We start from the raw sequence: 24,335 nt of genomic DNA, 5'->3' as shown, positions 1-24,335 counted from the left end.
AAGTATTATAAACGGGTCAAGTTATATCAAAATCGATTAAATAGTTTTTCGAATATCTTAATTTATTTTTCTTTTTTAAGTAACTTTAACACCCTGTATCTCGAAAAGGAAGCTTTAAATATTACAAGTTGATATGAACTTTTTGTTTTATTTTTGCAAGTTCTATCGTCTATTAAATTTTCCCGGTTAAAATCTGAGACACCCTGTATACTATTTATTACGATTATTAAATCGGTGTCGATTCAATATGAGAAATTGAATCGTGTGATTCGATTCACTAAAAAGAATCGTAGTGCCCATCACTACTCTCTAGAACCATCATTGTGCTGCTGTATTAAAACTGAATTTTATTTCTACATATAACAAGTATAGTACCTTTTTCACACACCCATTTAATTTAGTTGTTTGTTATTATCACTAACTTTCTGATATGTTTTCTTTCCAGATTTTTAAAGAACGAGAAATAATGTTTCACGTATCAACGTTGTTACCCTACACCGACAATGATCCTCAGCAGTTGCAAAGAAAAAGACATATCGGCAATGACATCGTTGCTGTGGTGTTTCAGGAAGAAAACACTCCGTTCTGTCCTGACATGATCGCGTCGCATTTTCTGCACGCTTTTATCGTGGTGCAAGTGTTGGAACCAAATACTCCAAATACTAGGTAGGTCAGATATAGATATTATTAAATTGATCTTAAGTATCAAATTCAACGTGTGTGCCCATTGTTGCTGGATGTAAATTGTGATGCAAAAAGTAAAGTTAATATTTCTGAATGTAGATACAAGGTGAGCGTGACAGCCCGAGATGACGTACCTTTCTTCGGACCAACCCTCCCTACGCCGGCCATCTTTCGTCATGGACCGGAGTTTAAAGAATTCCTGCTCACCAAACTGATCAATGCTGAAAACGCCTGTTATAAAGCTGAGAAGTTCGCCAAATTGGAACTGCGAACGAGGACATCGTTATTGCAGAGTCTCACCGATGAACTAAAGGTAGTTTTATAGACTTATATCACAGATAACATAGAATATGTTATCTATGTTTGTGTTTATATGTAAGTGTAATTTTGAATAGTGTACGAGTTTTATAGCAAAAAACATATTCATAAAGATTTTGATCTTTATGAATCTTGGAATTGTACCTTTATTGTCATGTATAAATTTTAAAGGACAATGTAATTTCTAAAAATAGTATTTAATTATACCAAAACGAAGTACAAGATTTTTTATTTTAAGACAAGAATCTTTTTGAAACAATGTGATGACATATTTTCAGTTCTGGTACATGTTGTTGCGGTTGTCCTTCAATTAAAATTCAGTAACGTAGTAGAAAATTGACGTATTAGTTAGTTAAAATTCGACGAAGGCAAAATGTCAGACTGCTGTACGCAATCTGGTCTTTGTTATAAGTATCGACTTTCTCTTTAACGAGAGAACGCGATGGATATTGGTATTAAAACGTCAAGAAATATCGAGCATGATTTTGGTCCATTCTCAGGAAATTCAATTTTAATCATTGGTTCGTGCAATTCACAAGCATTGGGATAAGCTCATATGTCAGTGATATTTTTTATTTTCTTTCTTTTAATTGATCAATATTTTGTTGGAAATGAGATGAGCTGTTGGAATATGTAGCGGAATTCAATTACCTCGGCAGTTTGATTTCGGAAAAGGCCAATATCGACTCTGAAATTCAGCACAGGATTAGCAGCGCCTCAAGAGCATTCTGGAAATTAAAAGACAGGGTTTTCTACAATCATGACTTGATCACAAAAACGAAACTTGCAGTGTACCGAGCGATAATAATTCCCACCACGTTATATGGAAGCGAAACCTGGGTGCCGTACCGCCGACACATGAACGCATTAAAGAAATTGCAACAGAGACATCTTAGACAACTCTTAAGAATAAAATGGTTCCATCATGTCTCAAACGTATCGGTCCTTGAAAAAGCTAACTGCGAGAGTATTGAAGTCATGATTACAAAGTCCCGCTTAAGATGGGCTGGTCACGTATGCAGAATGCAAGAAACCCGCATACCAAAATCTCTGCTTTACGGTGAGCTTGTAGACGGTAAGAGGAGGCCGGGTGGACAACTCAAAAGGTTCAAGGATGTTTTCCACGAAAACTTAAAAAAAGGGACAGCTCACAATAGAACGGAATGGAGAAGAATTGTAAAGTCAGTTAACAGCGACAACCAAAAAGTAAAGAGGCAACAAAGCAATGAGATTTTTGAATGTCTGGAGTGCGGTAGACAGATAACATCACGTATCGGGCTTTTCAGTCACAGAAAAGCTCATGAAAGAATACGCCTTGCGTGACCATCTTCTGGTGCGTGTCACATACTCGTCAGCGAGTAATGGCGGTATGTGTATGTACATACATAATACATATTTTGTTGAGTGATTTGGGCAATAATAAGATAAAAGTATGCAATTTCTGAATACAGAACTTCTCGTTTTTCATTTTATATAGGTACCGATAACATAACTTACTAGCGGGTGCTTCTCAAAAGTGGCTCACCTCTATAACTTTTTTATTTTATCAGATAAAAAAACGAGATTTGGTATGCTAGTAAATGAAATAAATTAGGATTGATTAACGTATTCAATTCATTTCGGCCACTTCCAGTTTTACCGGAAATTACTACAACTTTTGATTTTTAAATGAACCCTCGGTATTTTTTTACTTTATTCGATAGAAAATGACATTCTGAATAGAATGACATATCATATGTCAACTTTTGACATGTTTGCTTAAAACAAAATTGAATTTTAAATTTCAATCTAAAATGCCATGGCTGTGTTAAAAACACTAATTTTTAATCAAGGAGTCTTGGAAAAATAGATTTGATCGTCTAATGTTATTCGTGTCTTGTCCTGGCCGGTTAAAAGATGCCCAAATCGTATTTTTAGTATCTCAATTTTTTTCAAACGGAACGAAAGTGGCTCATTAGCATATTTAGAAAAGGCATTTTTTACGAATAATTTGGTACCACACACTTGGTATTTCGAGTCAAATTGTCGTTATGAATGGTATGTTGCAATTGCAAATAAACCATATTCGAAAATGTCAAAAGTTGACATATGATATGTCATTCTGCTCAGAGTGTCATTTTCTATCGAATAAAGCAACAAAACACCGAGGGTACCATTTAAAAATCAAAAGTTGTCGTCACTTCCGGTGAAACAGGAAGTGACAGAAAATAATTGAACACGTCAATAAATCCTAATTTATGTAATATGAATTCCAAATCTCGATTTTTTATCGGAAAAAATAAAAAACTTAAAGTGGTGAGTGGTAAGTAAAAAAATACCGAGGGTGTCATTTAAATAACAAAAGTTATAGTAATTTCCGGTGAAACAGGAAGTGACCAGAAACAATTGAATACGTCAATCAATTCTAATTTAGGTCCATTACTACCATACCAAGTTATAGGGGTGAGCCACTTTTGAGACGCACCCGGTAGAGGCATATTTTTTACATATTTCGAAAATAAGTGTTAATATGTCAGATTAAGTAATATCAAATACTTTTTCATCCATACGTAAGAGTTATAGGGACAAAGAGGGACTGATCATTTTTTTCAATATTTGAAATAATGCCAAAAATAAAAGTTATTGTAGAATGCTGAAATTTAACTGTACTTGGAAGAATAATTATTTTGCTGGTAGATAAAAAATTGGAAAGAGAGAGAGAACCCAGGCGATAATATAGGATAGCACTGTAAGAAGAAGATTATATACAAAGAATCTCTCTCTATACATTGTTGTCTATTTATTCTATTATAATCTATAAACTACAATTTTATATTACAAAACCAATATTGAACACCACAATGGCGTCACAACAGTACCGTATGATCGAGAAAAGACGGCGTCCAAGACCAAGGACTATACACACTATACTGTGTGTATAGTCCTTGGTCAAAGACGGCTGCGGAATGACAAACGATGATAATTTTGGCGAGGTCAATCTCTAGACGTCATTTCCTACAAATTGACATAAAACTTTCCAAAAATTAACAGTAATTATAGAAAGATTAAAAAAGGATAGAACATTTCCCGACGCAAATGTATTTCCAAAAAAATATTTTAGTTTATATTTATTTTTGACTACGCCATTTAAAAATCAGTTTTACTCAATATAAAAATAGATTACAATCTTTTTAAGGCCAACTGGCGGTAAGCGCAATTAAAAATAAAGAAGAATACGGGCTAAATGACGTCTAGGGCTAAACCACCATAAAATTATTATCGAGTGTCATTTCCCAGACGTCTTTGACGCCTTTTTTTCGATCGTATGTTATTATCAAATATAAAATAACAGTCATGAAATTATATACCAACTACCGACCATTGTTGTATACAGTGATGCCAACTCGTGGGAAATTTCCCGATTCGTGGGAAATTCCCTCAGGATGAAAAGGGAAATTTTAACACTATATTTGTTGGAAATTCTAAATTAGTGTATTATTCGCCAAAAAATAGTTATCGTATACGCATTTCTCAGCAAAGTGGGTAAATTCTAACTAGCATTACCGCAACTAAATACACATTTTTAGTTGGCATCAGACATTATTCTTCTACCCTTTCCGCTCGAATACATGGTGAATTTTAAATAAGTGCAAATACCATACGTTCGAAAAAAAATGGCGTCCAGTTGGTTTTAAAATGAAGATCGCTGTCATTTAGTTACTTATTCTGTGGCTGTCACTCGGGCTGTCATTATTATATGTAAAATTAGAGGGTGAATGTCAACTATCGTCATTTCATAGCCAACTAGACGCCGTTTTTTTTTCGATCATACGGTATTTCTAGGGATGATACATTTCGATCCCAGGAACACGCCCATGAGTTTTTCACACGAAAAAAATGTATATTGGAATTTTTTTTAGTTTTCAGTTAAAAAACATAATATCTGTATTGTGTTGACGACACTATATTGGATTTGAGACCTCATGAGAATTTTTAGAAAAAAAACGGGAAATTTTGACCGTCTTCGTGGGAGAAACTATTTCAGAGAGTTGGCAACACTGGTTCTATATTATTATAGAATATCAAAATGACAATAAAAGATTTCACAACTTGTGCTATTCAATAAGCTTAAGCTAACAAGGTACTTAAAACACCAGCTTTTCACGAGAATATCCCAACCGAGAACAGATGATACTTAGTGCAGAAACTTCAAAGCACGATAATTGGGCTTCTATTGACTCAATTTCTCTTGCGATAGAACAGCATACGCCAGTGCATCCTGCAACTAGTTCGCCCTAGCCTAATTCTCGCGGTTAATTTCCATTAATGATGATTTAGTGCCTCTATCGTAACAGCAGACGCACAAACCAACTCTTCAGCATAGTTAGTTTAAATACACAGCACAGACATAAATATCAAAACAAAGATATACGGATTGTTCTATAGCGATGAATGTAATTCAATTAGAAGAACTTTTTCTAGATATACCGGGTGCGTCTCAAAAGTGGCTCACACAAACGAGATTTGGTATGTTAGTATATAACATAAATTAGGATTGATTGACGTATTCAATTATTTTTGATCACTTCCTGTTTCACCGGAAATGACTACAACTTTTGATTTTTAAATGGCACCGTCGGTATTTTTTTACTTTATTCGATAGAAAATGTCACTTTGAATAGAATGACATATCATATGTCAACTTTGACATTTTTGCATACGGTTTATTTGGAATTATAACATGCGGTTTATAACGAAAATTTGACTCAAAATACCAAGTGTGTGGTATCAAATTATTCGTAGAAATATGCTTTTTCCAAATATGCTAATGAGCCACCGTTGTTCCATTTGAAAAAATTGAGATATGATTAAAAATAGGATTTGGGCATCTTTTAACCGGCCAGGACAAGACACGAAAAACATTAGACGATCAAATTTTTTCAAAGCCCCTTGATTAAAAATTAGTGATTTTAACATAGCCATGGCACATTAGATTGAAATTTAAAATACGATTTTTTATTAAGCGAACATGTCAAAAGTTGACATATGATATGTCATTCTATTCAGAGTGACATTTTCTACCGAATAAAGTAATAAAGTAAAATACCGAGGGTGTCATTTAAATAACAAAAGTTATAGTAATTTCCGGTGAAACAGGAAGTGACCAGAAACAATTGAATACGTCAATCAATTCTAATTTAGGTCCATTACTACCATACCAAGTTATAGGGGTGAGCCACTTTTGAGACGCACCCGGTAGAGGCATATTTTTTACATATTTCGAAAATAAGTGTTAATATGTCAGATTAAGTAATATCAAATACTTTTTCATCCATACGTAAGAGTTATAGGGACAAACAGGGACTGATCATTTTTTTCAATATTTGAAATAATGCCAAAAATAAAAGTTATTGTAAAATGATGAAATTTAACTGTACTTGAAAGAATAATTATTTTGCTGGTAGATAAAAAATTGGAAATTAAGAAACATTTCCCAACAACAACATTTTTGAAAATTTAATAAGAGTACTTTTTGACATTGTCAATAAGAAATATCAATCTTGACAGGTAAACCAACTACCACAACTACGATGATGTGCTCATTTTTTGCTTTTAAAACTCTACAAATGTAAAAATGATGAAGATAAATATTAGTTAGGTTTACCCCTAACTTTTTGTTTTAGCGTGGTTATCCTTGACTTTTGTACATTTTCAATACACCAATCGATTGGGGACCCCACAAAGCATCTATAAACATGTCTGTAAACCAGAAGCAAACTATTTTAATTCACAAAAAAACAGTTTTGGGAAAAACGAATTTAAAGTTCTTCTTTGAAATTATTTCCTAATTACTCGGTTATTTTTAAACTTATTATTGTAATATTTGGTATATGACTAACTTATTTTGAACTTAAGTGAAATGTAAAACAGTTTTTTTAGATAAATTATACCAACATTTTTGAACTAACTCAAATATGCCAATCTTGGACTTAACATAGTTTGCTTCTAGGGTACAGATATGTTTATAGATGCTTTGTGGGGTCCCCAGTCGATTGGTGTATTGAAAATATAGCAAAAGTCAACAATAATGACGCTAAAACGAATGTTGATTTTTTTTATAACAAATTAATGTTTTTCTATTATTTTTATTACTAGCGTGTACCAGCGACTTCGTTCGTGTCGAATTAATAACTTGTAATGATGATGATAAAGCAAAGCAAGAATTTCCATTAACATACAAACTGGATAAAATTTTCTCACATTTATGTCAGCATGAGAAAAAACAATATAGCGATATTATTATATAACTTGGTAATATTTGAGGGGTAGTTTCATCTCGTTGGAATTTGACTTTCGAAAAATCAGTTTGCCAAAAATAACCTTTTTACGTCAAGCAGTTTAAGCAGAATCGTGGTTAAGAAATTACCCAACTTTTAGGAACACCCTGTATGATTTTTTAAAAAATTTCAAAATATGTAAAAAAACCAAATAAATTATGCTTGTCCAAGCGTTTTCCCGAAAGACTGTCCGTTTTTTAAATAACAAATATTGTAATATTTGAGGGGTGTTTTCACCCTCTTGGAAGTTGAGATTCGAGAAACCCCTCCTTATCGAACCTCTATACCCCACAGTCAATCCGTTTGCCAAAAATCAGCTTTAAACGTCAAGCAGTTTAAGCAGAATCATGATTACTCAATGGTCATATTTTATGAAACACCCTGTATAAATTTATAAAAAATCTTAAAATATGTAAAACAAAATAAAATATACGTGTTTAAGAGTCTTTCCGAAAAACTCACCGGTTTTTAAATAAAAAATATTTTAATATTTGGGGGATAGTTTCACCCCCTTAGAATTCGAGTTTCGAAAAATCCCTTCTTATCGAACCTCTACACCCTAAAGTCAATCTGTTTTCCAAAAATCAGCTTTTTACGTCAGGCGCTTTAAGCAGGATCGTGATTAATCAATCCATGACCAGATTTTTCGAAACACCCTGTATACATTTTTAAAAAATCTTCAAATATGTAAAAAGAAACAAAATAAAATATACGTGTTTAAGCGTTTTTTCGGAAACTTGGCCGTTTTTTACATAAAAAATATTGTAATATTTGAGGGGTGGTTTCACCCTCTTGGAACTGGAATTTCGAAAAATCCCTTCTTATCGAACCTCTATACCCTAGAATCAACCTGTATGCCAAAATTGAGCTTCTTACGTTGAGTGGTTTGAGCAGGATCGTGATTAATCAGTATATCAGTCACTTAAGGATTTTATATATTAGTATAGATTTATATGATGCATTAGATTATATTTGATTCTTCGAGGTGGCTATCGGCCTGATCCACCGTGACCTTTTCAGATCTGTTGTGTTCCTCTTCCGATTCTAGGATTCTGGTACCTTAAAAATCTCTTCTGATTTCTACATTCTCCAATCATATCCTTTTCAAAAAGTTTGGCAACTGTCTTTAATATAATAAAAAGATCTAATAAAAGTTCAGCTATTATAAAAAACAATATAAACTGAAAACAAGTAGTGAATCTATCAAAAATCTATATAAAATCCTTAAGTGACTGACTCACTGATTAATCACCTAACAAAATCACCTGTCCTAATCATCCTGCTCAAACCACTCAACGTAAGAAGCTCAATTTTGGCATACAGGTTGATTCTAGGGTGTAGAGATTCGATAAGAAGGGATTTTACGAAATTCCAGTTCCAAAGGGGTGACACCACCCCTCAAATATTACAATATTTTTTATTTAAAAAACGGCGTATATTTTATTATAAAAGCACGTATATTTTATTTTGTTTTTTTACATATTTTAAGGGTTTTCAAAATGTATACAGGGTGTTTCATAAAATATCACCATTGAGTAATCACGATTCTGATTAAACTGCTTGACGTTTAAAGCTGATTGTTGGCAAACGGATTGACTGTGGGGTGTAAAGGTTCGATAAGGAGGGGTTTCTCGAATCTCAAATTCCAAGAGGGTGAAAACGCCCCCCAAATATTACAATATTTGGTATTTAAAAAACGGTTACTCTTTCGGAAAAACACTTGGATACGCATAATTTATTTTGTTTTTTTTTACATGTTTTGAATTTTTTAAAAAATCATACAGGGTGTTCCAAAAAGTTGGGTAATTGTTTAACCACGATTCTGCTTAAACTGCTTGATGTAAAAAGCTTATTTTTGGCAAACGGATTTTTCGAAAGTCAAATTCCAACGAGATGAAACTACCCCTCAAATATTACCAAGTTATATAATTTTATCGCCATATTGTTTTTTCCCGTGCTGACATAAATGTGAGAAAATTTTATCCAGTTGGTATGTTAATGGAAATTCTTGCTTTGCTTTATCATCACCATTACAAATGATTAATTCGACACGAACGAAGTCGCGGGTACACTCTAGTAAAGAGAATAAAATACATATTAGCCTGAATATCAGAAGTAACGATATTAATACTATATCGTTTTATTGTTTGCAGGAAAAAACAGCGGAATTTTTGGGAGGTAGCCAACTGGCCGCTCCGGGTACCCCCAAAGGAGAATCGGGTCCAGGAGCGCGATTCATAGACACGGTGAAGAAGGCCTGGAGCGCAGCCAAGGTCAAAACTAGTCAGAGCGACAACAATTTGGGTCCCGGCGGCAATCACGAGAAATTGGGCAAAAAAGGAAGTCAGCCTCCAATCTCGGAGTCGACACCGTCGGTGAGTTCAAAATAACTAGTTTTGCCATCATATATAGGGTGATTCACGGCGATGTCGCGTTAGACGTTTATGGAGAATCGGTAATAGAATGTTTATGAAAATTTGGTTTTTTACATAAAGGCACCTGCTGCATCTTTCTAAAATATTCATTGTTGCCGCATCATTTGAAAAGTGATAGCATCTTTCTTATTTTAAATGGAACACCCACTATATTATTACATTTTTGAAAACTACTTTCATATCTCATAATTTTTCTATTATACTAACCTATACCTATCTCTAACAGTTTTTGAGATAAAAAATAAAAGGTATAAAATTGACAAAAACGTGATCGTGAATGAGCATTGGTAAAATCATGAATTAAACATTTTTAGAGTTGAAATTTGGGGTATAAGTTAACACGAAAGGCGATATATTCGATTTGTATAAATAAACCTACTGGATATTACATACACGAAGAGAGAAAAAATATTATTTATCTCGCCTAACGTTTTATGGCCGCGAATCACCCTGTATTCATTTATACTCTGACTAAATATACAGGATACTTTCCAAAAAATGTTTCATTAATTTTTACATCTCTCAGGGATGTAAAAAGCGCCGCTGTAGGCTGTATGATAAGTTGTAACTCAAGAAATATCAAAAAAATGTGTAAAAATAATGAAACTCTTTCTTGAGTTATAACTTATCATACAGTCTCAGGGCTTTGACAAAAGCCAGTATGTGAGACGGTTTTACAGAGGTTAGTTATCCATCTCCGATAACAGTCGCACCAAAGTTTATAACGGGTTATAACTCATCATATACTCTCAGAGCTTTGAGAAAAGCCACTATCTGAGACGGCTCCAGATAACTGACAGAGAGAGCTCTCCATATCGACATCAGCCGTATCAAAGTTTTGGCACGAACGGTTGCATTCGGTGGTAGGTGTTCTGGTGTTTTCCCATTTTCCCCACAGAATCTGCATTCGCTGTTATTTCTTAGCTTCAATTTACTAAGATATTCATTGAGGAGACACTATCCTGTTAAAAACCCCTTGACAATCCGAAGATTGTTCTTACTTATATCAAAGAAAATCTTGGTTGACGTCTCGGCGCACTCAGTGAAGAGGTGGTGTTTTCCCATTTCCCCCACAGAATCCGCATTCACTGTTGTTTCTTAGCTTTAATCTACTGAGGTGTTCGTTAGTGTCCTGTTAGACAGGAAAAAGGAAAGTCTTTGATTTTTCTCGGTCGTAAGTTCTGAGAAATTTCTTCGGGTGTCTTAGACCGTTGGCTGGAGGATTCCCATTCCAGGCTACGGATGGAGTCTTCCAGGTTCTTGAGTTCCGCTTTAAGTTGGTTTCCACTTGAGAAACAGAACAGTTCTGGCAGGGTTCTGATTCAGTTAGTGGAGTGCTTTAAAAAGTGCTAATAAGTGCTAATAAAAGACCGCACGCTCCTGGATATTTTAGGAGTAAAAAAACAACCATATTTTATGAGATATGCATTCTTCTTACCTATACCTATGCCCAGTTGATTCAAATCCGTCTGTTAAACTGTATACACGGTCGGCAAGATGTGGCTTTGGGTGCCCATTTTCGTGTGTAGGAGAATGCAGTCATGTGTTTAGTACAAGATGTCCTGAACAGAAAGAGAAGAGCAACTATTTTTCCAAGCACAAATCGCCGAATTAGGTGGTTATGTAATAAACACAAATACTGTACCTAGGCATGTAAATATCGACCCATGACCGAGAGGCTATATGTATGTCCTTTAAACAGACTTGCAAACTCTGATACATATAAATATGCTAAACCTTTATTATCAATTTTTAAATTATAGAGTATATAGAAACCATTTGAAATACAGTGCTATAATTCGATAAGGTAATTACTTTGTGACATATGATTAACATTGTTTTCATCTACAGAGTGGAAGATCAATATCAAAATCGTCGATCGTATCGAACTCAAAGAAATCGGGTAGTACCGCAAGTGGAAGGTCTTCAACGGCGTCTTCACCAGATTTAACAGCGCATGCGCCTCCTAGTGGTGGTCATCCGGCGCTCAGCGAAGCTAGTGACGATTCCTCTCTCACCTCGGAGGATTTGGAACACCTGGCTGGAGGGTGAGTAATTCATTATGGCTTTTAATATAAGAAAAAAAGGTCCTTTACATCTATGTACAGAGAGAGTATACCCATTTTAGTTGAAAATGAGGTCTATTTTTTCTTTTCTTCTTAGTTTTTATGATACCTACATGGGAAGGTAAAAACGGATTGTTAACAAAGTTTTTTTTACGAGGAAATCAGTGGCCTTGTTAGATTCGTTCTTCACGATTTTATTTTTGAGATAATGACCAATATTACAATTGAGGCGTCAAGTTGCAAAACCCACCTTATCTATTTAAAAAAAATAGCCTAATGACACATATGTATTAATCTACATAAACATAATCCCAAACTATAGCAAAATCCGTCTTATCCACTTATACGGCATGATCGAATAAAAACGGCGTCAGCGATAGCTATGAAATGAAGATCGCTGTCATTTTATATGTAAAATTATATGGGAAATGTCATCGATCGTCATTTCATAGCCATCGCTGACGCCGGTTTTACTCGATTATACGGTATTTGCTTTTTATTGTCATTATTGTTACAAATCCCGCATTTTTTCATAACCTTTTTACACAAGTATAATATTACTACTGACTGCTTTTCAAATCCTTACTTAATTTTAATAAAATAGTATATTTAATAAATCAAGTTAGGATGCAAATACCGTATGATCGAAAAAAACGGCGTCTAGGTTGGCTAGGAAATGACGATTGATGACATTCCCCATATAAATTTACATATAAAATGACAGCGTTCTTCATTTTATAGTCATCGCTGACGCCGTTTTTGTTTTTTCATATTGTACAAAAACCCGCCAATATGCATTATACTGCAACAAAACCCGCCTTATCCAAATTATTTTTGTGTTTTTTCTGTTTAAAAATTAAATATTAATTTTTATTTCTAGAAAAACGGATACAAAACAATGATTCCACTCAATGGACACGTTTTTTTTGTAAATTAACGCTTCAGACATTTGCTAAAACAGTTTTTGCTTATTATCTCAAAACAACGTTTGTTGGGTAAGGCTAATTTTGCAACTTGACGCCTCAGTTATAATATTTAAATGAAAGCCAAAATAAATCACTAATTCAAAAACTAATTTCTTGACAAATATACAGGGTGTCCTATTTAAAAAAAAATGAGAAATTGGTCAATACACCAAAACACTTTACTTTTAACACTGAAAGCGCGTTTCGCTCACCATGTTAGCATTATCAGCAGATGAATATGTTTTTAGCGTTTTGCTGTATTGTGCTGAATTAGTATTTTATTTTGGTGTTCTTTTCTTTCGCTAACATGCCTACCATTTGAACTTTTCCCCTACCTGCATGATGTATCGTCATTAAAAATCGAAACCATTTAATACTTTTTGGAATTTCAGATATGTAGATAGCGATACTGGTCTGGAGTCTATGTCTTCTGCGGAGACGGCAGCCAAGGCCTGCAGCGTGTGCCAGGAGAGGCCGGACAGCGAGTCACACGGCCAAGTGGGAGGGGGATCTCAGCAGGATATGCTGGCCCAGGAGGTGACCAGGCTCAAATGCGACAAATTGGATCTACTCAGACAGAATGTGGTAAGTTGGCGACACAATTCTGTTACATTAGTAGCGTATGTATACAGGCCTGTCCAGTGTCCATCCTTAAATACAGAGAAGATGCAGCAATTACAGTATACCTGTTTTAAAATAACCTCAAGAGTGTATAGGGTGGGTCAAATTGGACGCCTTTAAAGGGAAACACCCTTTTCTATAGGAGTTAGACGAAAACTAATATTGGTGTCTGAAGCTGATTTTTTATGAAAAACATGATAATGAAAACCACACATCGATATTTGTTACTGTTTTGGAGTTACGGGGTGTTTTTCAAAAATGTGCATTTTTAACAAATCGCTGTAACTTTTTTGCTATACAAAATTTTGTATTTTTGTGAAAAAATTTCCAAAGCACCTTTTTACGTAGAATTTAATTGTTTAAGTACAATTTTTGTAAAGTTAATAATTTAAGAATTATCAACAGAAAATTTGATTTTTTATATGGGACACCCTGTATATATTTAATTAATTGAAAAGAATTTAAAATTGTCTTTCCAAAAATATAGCATTCTTGATATTTTGCTCGATTCCTCTTCGAAATATAGAGTTTTTAAAAATTCGCCCACTTTGAATAAGTAGGCTTTGAACGGCGCCGGCTGTAATGCAAAAAAACTGTGAGCAGCAAAACGAAAATAATATTTAAAATGAGAGATGCAGAATTTTATACCAATTTAAACTATATTTAACAACATCAACACATTTAAACTATATCTAATAGCAATAAAAATAATAGCAAACAAAGACATGAGATTTTGCTACAGGTGTTGAACATGTCGACCGTTTTCTGTTATGGATAGACGGGACCGTTTTTGAACATTTCTCGCGGAATTCATTAACTCAGTAGGGGTGAAAGATACCCTAACCTACGTAACCTTTAAATACGTCTAATTTTTGTCTAGATTACACGGGCAATTTTAAAATAAGAACCTTTATTCTTCCGCAAAGATAAAAATCCACTAAGGATAACAGGCACTAAGTCCGGCGGCCTCAGGGGCTTCGACGGCCAACGGCTGGGATCTTGGTTAGCAATTCAATTATTATTATTCTCGAAATTGGCTGCAAAAATTTGCTGATAAATTCATTCTGAGGCGGTGCCTCGTCTTGCTGGAAAAATATGTTTTTCAGTTCCATTAGGGGCAGATCATCAATAAGGGGTCCAAAACCTACTAACAGTTAACAGTGGCGAACTTATAAAAAGTCTGTATTTTAAAGAGGACTATAACAAAATATCAAGTGTGCTATATTTTTGGAAAGGTAATTTTAAGTTCTTTTCACTTAATTAAAAATATACAGGGTGTCCCAAATCATATTTTCTATTAATAACTCTTAAATTATTAATTTTTAAAAAATTATACTTAACCCATTAAATTCTTCGTAAAAAGGTGTTTTAGAAATTTTTTCACAAAAATACAAAATTTTCCATAGCAAAAAAGTTACAGCGATTTGTTAAAAATGCACATTTTTGAAAAACACCCCGTAATTCATAAACGGTAACAGATGTCGATGTGCGGTTTTCACCACCATATTTTTGATAAATCTCCAGACACCAATATTAGTTTTCCTATCTCCTATAGAAAAGGGTGTTTCCCTTTAAAAGCGTCGAATTTGACCCACCCTGTACACACATTTTTTTTTAAATAAAAATCTATATTTATATATTTAACTAATGCTTTACTTATTTTCAGAGTTGCCAGAGGGACATAAAGCGTCTACGAGAAAAGGAACTCGTACTTCAAGGTGAACTGGCACAGGCGCACAAGGAAATCTTAAGGCTACGGGAACTTCTAAAAGATTAGAAGAAACTCTCCGAACCCTTCTTTTCTTTACCTGATTATAATTCGCTTAAGTTGTTAGATTAACTCAATCCCAATGTGCGGCAAGCAAAATCCCAATATCACAATCAAAGCTTTTATTTAGAGTAGTTTAGTTACACACAAAGACTTCTTGAGCAAACACCTGTATTGTTTTTTTTTTAACCACGAGTTACTTCAAAATATGTTTTGTCCCAGTTACCAAAAAGAAAATCAATCAAATTGTTGGTATTATAAATATATATTAGAAGAATAATGTGGAGTAATAAAGGAAAACATATATCAGTGAAATAACTTTTAGTAAAATTGGTGTACTTACTACTAATACTACTACAACTATTACTATTCAAAAATAATTTAATAGAATATTAAAACAAAACTACGTCAACATTAGTACATATTTTCACACAATATCATTATTCAGGACCACATTTTATCTAACATCACAATATATTTTATTTGTATGTGCTTGTGATATTTTTCTTTAAATGTTTTGACAGTTTTGAGTTTCGTGTCCTTTTCTCTTTCTTTACTTCGTAGAATTTAGTTTGTAGTTATTTATTAATCTAATTTACATTGTATCTCATTCTTTAGTTCACTTATATTTACATTTAACCCAATAATTGCAATAAACCATAAACCAATTCCAGAAAGAAAAAAATAATCTTTAGAATTAACTAGTTTTATTTTCACAATAATTAAAATTGAGATACAATGTAACTAAAAGTATGTACATTATTAAATTTTTACCATTACCTTAATTATACCAAAGCTTACATTCCCAAAATATTTTTTTTTTCAGAAATAAAAGTTTATTTACTGAATGTATATTACAAAGTATTTATTAGGTTTTAAGTTGGACGTTGTAATAAAAAAAAGTTTTCTTTTTCCTAAGTATTATACGTTAAAAGGAGTTTGATTTTTGTTTAATAAAATTATTCAATTACTTTATAATTTTATATGTACAACTGCAATATGTATTAATACTAGTATTAAAAATTTAAGTTTGAAGATGTGTTGGTTAAGTTGGTTCTATATTTTTTGTATATTAAAAGCAATTTCTTGTCATCTGTGCTAAATAAAAAAATAAGTATAGCCACCATACCATCACATTATTATTTGTAAATATTTTTCTCACTTTGTTCTTCGAAGGAAGACCATCTATATTCATTTTTTAGAAACTAAATTTTCGAAAAAAATCAACTGAAGGCCTTTTCTATGTAGGAAAATAAAAATTCTATTCTGTTAAAATTTTCAGATATTTAGAAAAATCGTATATATCATTATATATGTATGTGTAAGAGTAGATAACTAAAGCAAATTTAATTTCAGTTAGAAGAATAGTCAAATATCTTCTTTATGTAAAATTTTATGTATTATGGCGTTTTTTTGGAAAAAAAATAGTCTTCAACACTTATTTCAGAATTTGTTAATGTTTTAATCGTCAGATAATAATTAGTCGAATAACATATAACCCATATGATTTTATTTAATTAATGAATGGTTGTTGTTTTTGGCGATTAAATTACAGAATATTTTTTTTGTTATTTCTTAGCTTGTATTCGAGTCCTACTATGTAAGGATTTTTTTTTCTACATAATACTACTCATATTTTTTGTACATTTTTTTTCATTTGTTTTGACATTTCAAAAGTTCTAATAAAAATCTTAATGTGTTTATTTCGTAGTTTTATTTAAGGCTGGATGGCTGGACGTACACAGAAATGCTAGACATTTTAGCCGAACACGTGTTTGGCTATAACCGTACATGTGATGCCTCAATGCAAATTAAATGGGCTAACACACACTGATCAGTGTCGAGGTTTAAGACAGATTTCATCACTTTTAAGACAGTTCATTTGGTCACAGGTGGTCACAGTCATACTGATCGACGTCAATCGAGAGATCGTCGTTCTTTTGTAAAACATTGTTAGTCGCGACCTCTGTGTTTGTCGATCTTCGGAGCGAGAAGTATCGGGTTCGATCCCCAGCCAGTACGGTTGCTTTATTTATTTAAAATAAAAATATTTATTTATCTAAATAGAGGGCCCAGCGAGCCGCCACCTCAAGGAAAACAATGGTAAACAATCTTGAGTATATTTGCCTTATACAGCCTCTCAAAAGAGTCGTTTGGATTCGGCGATAAACTGTAGGTCTCGTGTACTTGTGAAACACTGATGACACACCAGGGGCGCATATACGGGAGGGGTAATGGGGGTAATTACCCCTCCCAGGGACAAGATAAAATGAGTTATAAAAAAAAATTGCGTCAAATTGCAAAACCCGCCTTATCCATTTTTTTAAAAAATGGCCTAATGACATATATTAATAGTTAACACTGACATCTACATAAACATAATTCCAAACTGCAGTAAAAGTCGCATATTCTTATATAAATTCACTACAAATTACGTTACTGCAGCAAAATCCCTCTTATCCAGTTTTATTTGCTTTTTATTGTCATTATTTTTACAAATCCCGCATTTTTTCATAAGCTTTTTACACAAGTATAATATTACTACTGACGTCTTTTCAAATCCTTACTTAATTTCAATAAAATCGTATATTTAATATATCAAGTTAGAATGCAAATACCGTATGATCGAAAACGGTGTCCAGTTGGTTAGGAAATGACGATCTATGACATTTCCCATAAAAATTTACATAAAAATGACAGCTTATGTTTAATAGCCATACTGCAACAAAACCCGCTTTATCCGAATTATTTTGGTGTTTTTTTCTGTTTAAAAATTAAATATTAATTTTTATTTCTAGAAAAACGAGATACAAAACTCTCTCCACTCAATGGACACGTTTTTTTGTAAATTAACGCTTCAAACATATGCTAAAACAGTTTTTGCTTATTATCTCGAAACAACGATGGTGGGATAAGGCGGGTTTTGAAATATGACGCCTCTAATAATAACAATCAAAATAGAAAATTTGGCCCAATCCAAGTTTTTTTTTCCACACAATACTGTTCAGTTTAAATATAATTTAAATCTCGTACTTGACTTAAATATTGCCTCTACCCCTCCCAGACTCAATCTCTAGATGCGCCACTGTGACACACATCACAAGTATATGGGAGAGGTAGCCGACGCTATCTGTATAGAGTATGGCACTGGAATGCCATAACGAATAAAAATATGAACCTAAATGTATGGCCCGTAGTGCAGTAAAACTCTGGATCAGGGAAAAGCAGAATGTCCACTGGAGAAACAGACAGGGGTACAGGCACAGCAAGGCTTTTATCCAAGGACCTAGCTATAAAACCGCAAAAGAACAGCTAATGCTTAGCAGGAATAAATTGCGGATTAAAACAGACCTCTTGACAGGACACATGGCTGTCAAGTGTTACCTGAACAAGCTCAACCAAGGAAGTCTTTGCTGCAAATTCTGCGATAAAGATCCTGAAATAGAAGCACATAATATGTCACTGCGAGGCTCTGGACCGCAAGCAACACTTTTTATTTGGGAAAGCTAGGCTAGAACCGTAGGAACTATATAATCCATATACCATCCTATCAAGGACCTGCATAAGTTAGTGGAGGGCACAGGTATAGGAGAATGGGTGCAGATATAGAAAGGGGACAAACACAATAGGCCTCACAGGTCGCAGTGTTTCCGGCAGAGGACGGCCCCTTGTTGTGAAAAAAAATGGCACTGGAAGAAGAAATTTTTTCTCAAATAATAATAATAATATCTTGCGCCCTCTTGAAAGAGACATATGCAATAAAAGGCGACATGAGAAGGGAAAGGAAAGGAAATTGTGTTAAGTATAACTTTTTTTGGTGTAAGGTAAGACACTATGGGAGGGGAAAAAATAATCACCGCGACCTTATAGATCTATTGCTTTCCCCTATCTTGAGTTTATAACACAGATAACATTACTACGTTGTTATTAGTGGTTATCATCATACAATCTCAGAGGTTTGACAGAAGCTGGTATCTGAGACGGTTTTGCAGAAGTTAGTTTTCCATGTCCGATATCAGTCGTACTACAAATTAATTTAAATAAGTTAGTCTGTGGTCAAAGAGGAGGCAATAGAGAAAGAGGGGCATATCCTCTATTATAGATACGGGACAACACCGGTCTCAGGTCTAAGGAGAGACCAAGTTAAAGAGGTGGAAAAAATGGAGACAGATCCTCGGCCGGAGGCAAGTCCCCAGCTGTGAAGGGCGGCACGGAGGGCCAAATTTCAACCGTGGAAGGGTGTGTATCCTCGGAGGAAGAACTGTTGTCAGAGGAGGATGGGAAATACCCTGTCCCCTCTACAGCAGGGGTATGATGGGTTCAAAGGATGGGTTATAGACTGTGTGATGGACTCAAGGAAGGGAACACAATAGATCTTTAAGGTCGCAGTGACTGACCCCCTCTCTTACTCATTCTACATTCTATATTCTAGTCTGTGGTCGTACCAAAGTTTATGATATGAATAGTTGTCGACTCTCTATATGAGGAGGTGTTCTGCTGTTTCCCCAATTTCCCCACAGAATCTGCATTCGTCGTTGTTACTTAGCTTAATTCTACTGAGGTGTTCATTGAGTGACAGTGTCCTGTTAAAAACGCCGTGACAAACCGAAGATTGTTATTGATATAATTTAAAATTTTTGATATCTCTCGGTCGTAAGTCCTGAGAAATGTTTTCGAGTGTCTTAAACCGGTTGGAGGATTCCCATTCCAATTTAGCACTATGGTGCTAGCTTTCTTTCAAACAGCGTCCATCATTGCAGGTTTGGTGTTCCCATAGAGCTTTATTCAGACCAAAGAAGATACTTTGAGTCCAATCTATTCCAAGGTGTCTCTGCGAAGTTCTTAACATCCGCAAAACTAGGACTACTGCCACTATCCGATTGGATGGTTGAATGCATGAATAGGACAATCAACCGTTATCTGGCCAAAGTAGTCTCTGATCATTAAAGAGACTCAGATAAATTCCTTCACCAGTTGACCTACCACTATTCCGTCAGGCCTGCTAACCTACATTCACTCGTCCAAGAATCTACAGGGCAAACTCCAGCCAGCATCGTTATGCGGCAGAAAGTCCGCCGACCTGTATACATACCGCGACTACCAACTGATTTGAATTTTGGTTGCCGACCGGGAGAAAATGTTGCTGGAGAAGAATATATCCATAAATTACGTCAACGAATGGATGACAACCCCCAGAGACATCGTCGATAATTGTACCCACGGTTTGTGGGTACCGATTGTGTTACCGATTCTGAACCGTCCTAGAACTGTGATGCGTATGCGCAGAAGGATATATGAAGACATTATTTCATTTGCGCATGTGCTGCAGAGTTCTTGGACGGTTCAGAATCGGTAATAACAAGAACCCGAACAAAGCTATAACCTAACATTTTCAGATTGTTTACAAATTTATTTTAGCAAATTTTCCTCTATTATGCATAGAATTGGTTAAAAAAGTAACAGAAAATAGCAAAAACATTATTGAATACCTAACAAAATATGTGCTAGAAAACCTTAAAAATATGAGAAATTAAGAAATTCGATATTGAAATTATTTTCCGTTTTTCTGAAAAACGGTAAGAGACCGCCAAGAAAAAAGTTCAGATTCGTAATCTACGACTTCAAAATAGGGTGTATACCAATTTTGGTGAAAATCGGACGACTTCCAGTTTTCCCAATAATTACCAAAAATGTCAATTTTTTATTCATTTTTAACTTGCCCCCTTCTAAATTTCATTCTTCCGGCGCCCATGAAGATGCATATCTTCATTCATCATATTTAGACTCAGAATTTACCTTAATATAACGATCTATAGATGATTTATTTTTATTTCATCTTGGTTTATAACACCATTCGAAATTCGGAGTCTCTTTCGTGTTACTATAGGTGGCTGCATGTTATCATTCTCAAACTAAATACGTCTAAACTCTTACATATCTGCAACCTATTTAGATTAGACTTCGTACACAGTACACAGTTCCATCGCCCTAACAATTGCCTGACTGCTGTCGCAAAATCTTGTATGATTTTACGACAGCAGATACACTAATAAATGAAATAAATTTGCTTTCAAATGTCTTCTGACTCTCTTCAGACTTCTTCAGACGAATCCTTATATTGGCTTCGTAAAGTTAGGAATTGTAGATATTTATAACCATACATGCTAGGCCTAATGCGACAGCTAACTTAACCTACTACAACAAAAAAGACAACTAAAGCTTCACATGGGCAGTTTACTTCAAGGCAAGGATGTAGATCGTATGAGAGGGGGGAAATTATTCACCGCTGTCCATCTGTTTTGTCCCCTTTCTTGGCTTATAACTCATCATATAGTCTCAGGGCTTTGACAAAAGCTCGTATCTGAGACGGTTTTACATAGTCCGACACCAGTTCTCCATCTCCAGTTCTACATCTCCGATACCAGTTGTACCAAAGTTTGGAGCACGAATTGTTGTTTTCTATTTTCCCTACAGAATCTGCATTCGTCGTTGTTTATTATCTTCATTCTACTGACGTGTTCATTGAGAAAACAGTGTCCTGTTAAAAAACCCCGTGACAAACCGAAAATTGTTCTTACTTAAATCAAGAAAAATCTTTGATTTTTATTGGTTTGGTTTAAGCCCTGCTTCGTAAGTCCTGAGAAAATTCTTCAAGTGTTAGGCCGATGGAGAATTCTATTCCAGGTTACGGGTGGAGTCTTCTAGATTCCACTGTTGGTTTCCACTTTGGAAGCAGGACGGTTTTGATCCATTTAGTGGAGTGTTCGCTCCTTTTCTAGCTAGATCGTTTGCTTTTTCATTACCTTCTATCAACTGGCTGGCATCCAGAGTAGGAGGAATTTTCTTTGTCTAATTTGTTCAGCTTCTCTAGGCATTCTTTACCAACTTCGAATTGATCAATTGATGGTTACTGAGTTGATCGCTTTTAAGGCTAATTCTTAATTCGGTCTTCTCTAATATTCTGAATTACTTCTTGTTTCCTATATATCTAAGATAAATTGTACCCATCTTTCGATAGCGTGAAGGATGCTGGGGTAAGTGTCCATTGATTCGGAGTATTTAGTTTTCGGTCAAAATACTCCTATCCCTATTCCTGCTTTGATTCTGGAAGCATCGTATACCAAGTAATGGTATATTAACTAGTGATGAGTGAAATATCGGTAACTGTGACTTTGTCACTGATATTCTATAATGACAGTCACGGCCTGTGACTGATTTGAAAATAAACGGTGACTTGCTAAAGCGTGACGATTACAGTTAATTGTGATTTCTCTGGTAACGAGAAAATACTTCACAGAGCGGGAGGTGGCGCGTCGCGAACGCAGCTGCCGATGGCGCCGGTCGTGACTCAGTTCACAGTCACGAGTCACCACGTACGTCTAATAGGATAGATATCTGACAAAGTGATCTAAAGACAGAGACTGTTAGAAGTGATTTATTTTTTTATGTATTTTATATTTTATTACTATTTTTTATCACTACGAATCGGTTTGGTTCCTTTTTAGTTTAGCAGGTTTTTTTAAAGCCAAACATAAAGTTTTACCTTTATACTGTTTATTTTTTTTAAAAACTTCATTTTTTATATATTTCGTTTATTTTAATACAAAGGAAAATATTGTGTGTGTGAGGTTCAAGTTAACGTCTCCTTTCTGCTGCAATGGCTACTGGACGGGACCTACTTTGTTTACGCGGAATCCGAACCGCGGTTGTCGGCCATATCATGGTCAATGGCCTACCGACTTAGGAAGTGTCTAAATTAACTGTTACTCACGAGATATCCGATCTCATCCGGCCTCGAACCGGCGTGAATGAGCCAGTGTGTATCAATAGATTTTACACTTTTCCCTTGGACAACAGCACGATGCAAAGTTTCGAACCGGTTACCCGTCCATCAACTAGCATCGTCTTACGTCGCTTAACTTCGGTGTTCTAATGGGAACCGGTGTTTCGACGTAGCTGGGCCGTTGCCCAAAGAAAATATTTGTTTTTTAATGTATTACTTATCTCGTGTTGTTAAGTTTCGTTCGTTATGGTTATGAGCATATTGCATATTTTATTCTTTTCCCGTTGGTTTCTTTAAATAAAAAAATTGTTTTATTTTTATTTTTTAATATACCTTTTACCCACTGTTTAGTGTTTTCTATTTCAGCGGCCTTGGATAAAGGACAAATAAAAATTAGTATAACAACAACAACAGAATCGTATCATTCGTATCGTATCTTATATTTTAGCCGTGATTGTGCTTTCGGATTCATAATCATAAAGTCGCAGTCACAGTTAAGAGTCACAGATAATACAAAGTCGCTGTCACAGGTAAGCCTGTGAACAGAAAATCACGGTTTGGCTCATCACTAATATTAACTGCTGACCACGTTTGATTTTTACCTGCTGAGCAAACCTTTCTCTCTTCCATCAATTCTTTTTATTGCGCACTACTACTGTGAGGTGTGAGGTGTTTCTCAAAGTTGTACATTCTTGATATGTCGTCCACTAGGAGTTTGAGGAGTGGAATTTTTCTTTTAAGGGTGTTCCAGAGGCAGTGATATGCAGCGCAATGACTACCTGCTATTATTGTAAATCCCATCTAATTACAACTGCAGCTATTTCAAACTTCAGTGGTACATAAACTAAGTTGACTGATTTGTTGTACGTATGTGGCTTAAGATTTAAAGTTTACAGATGGATCTTTATCGAATTCTTCACCTTCTCTAAATTAATTTCTAAACTTCCTACTTCTTTTCTGGATAATATTCTTAGAATTGCATGAAACTTTGGTCTTTTGTCCCCTATTTTTCCTATATTTCACATCTTCAAAGCTTTTCTCAGAAGGAATTTCTCATTTTCCAAAATTTCCGAATAAGGTTCCTCTTGATTTATTTCTAAGTGTGCATTCCCAAATTACCTACGCCACAATCGCGGCAATCGCAATCGCCCACCGTTAATTTTTTTATAAAATTTCTAAATTACCTAATATTTTAAGGCAGTTTTTTAAGCCATGCTTGTTTCATAATCTTGCATTGTTTTATCTTTAAATCTTCGAATTTTTTCAAGTCTATTCTGCCTAGATATTTTGTGTAGGTAAAAACAAATTCATCTTATTTTGCTGACGTCTAAAATCGCAATGCTTCATGCTTCTGTTCCTCTTTCTTTCCCTAGTTGGT

The 24,335-nt window shown here is 34.6% G+C and overlaps 1 protein-coding gene across 3 annotated transcripts in view; it reads left to right on the top strand.

Moving 5' to 3' along the window:
- LOC115874400 (rap1 GTPase-activating protein 1) overlaps nucleotides 1-16,874 on the top strand; it is a 409,062-nt gene extending 392,188 nt beyond the window's left edge. For all 3 annotated transcript variants that reach the window (XM_030889567.1, XM_030889568.1, XM_030889569.1), the window contains 6 exons: nucleotides 446-666; nucleotides 784-997; nucleotides 9,473-9,694; nucleotides 11,606-11,802; nucleotides 13,178-13,370; nucleotides 15,073-16,874. In XM_030889567.1, the coding sequence (XP_030745427.1) occupies nucleotides 446-666; nucleotides 784-997; nucleotides 9,473-9,694; nucleotides 11,606-11,802; nucleotides 13,178-13,370; nucleotides 15,073-15,183 (1,158 nt within the window). In that variant the 3' untranslated portion in view covers nucleotides 15,184-16,874. The remainder of the gene's footprint in view (nucleotides 1-445; nucleotides 667-783; nucleotides 998-9,472; nucleotides 9,695-11,605; nucleotides 11,803-13,177; nucleotides 13,371-15,072) is intronic.
- The last annotated feature ends 7,461 nt before the right edge of the window (nucleotides 16,875-24,335 follow it).

This window comes from Sitophilus oryzae, unplaced genomic scaffold (genome assembly GCF_002938485.1).
Source record: "Sitophilus oryzae breed Bouriz unplaced genomic scaffold, Soryzae_2.0 scaffold_1274_pilon_pilon, whole genome shotgun sequence".
Taxonomy (NCBI): domain Eukaryota; kingdom Metazoa; phylum Arthropoda; class Insecta; order Coleoptera; family Curculionidae; genus Sitophilus; species Sitophilus oryzae.
Note: the sequence above shows the minus strand (reverse complement) of the source record. Positions and strands in the feature narration are given on the sequence as shown.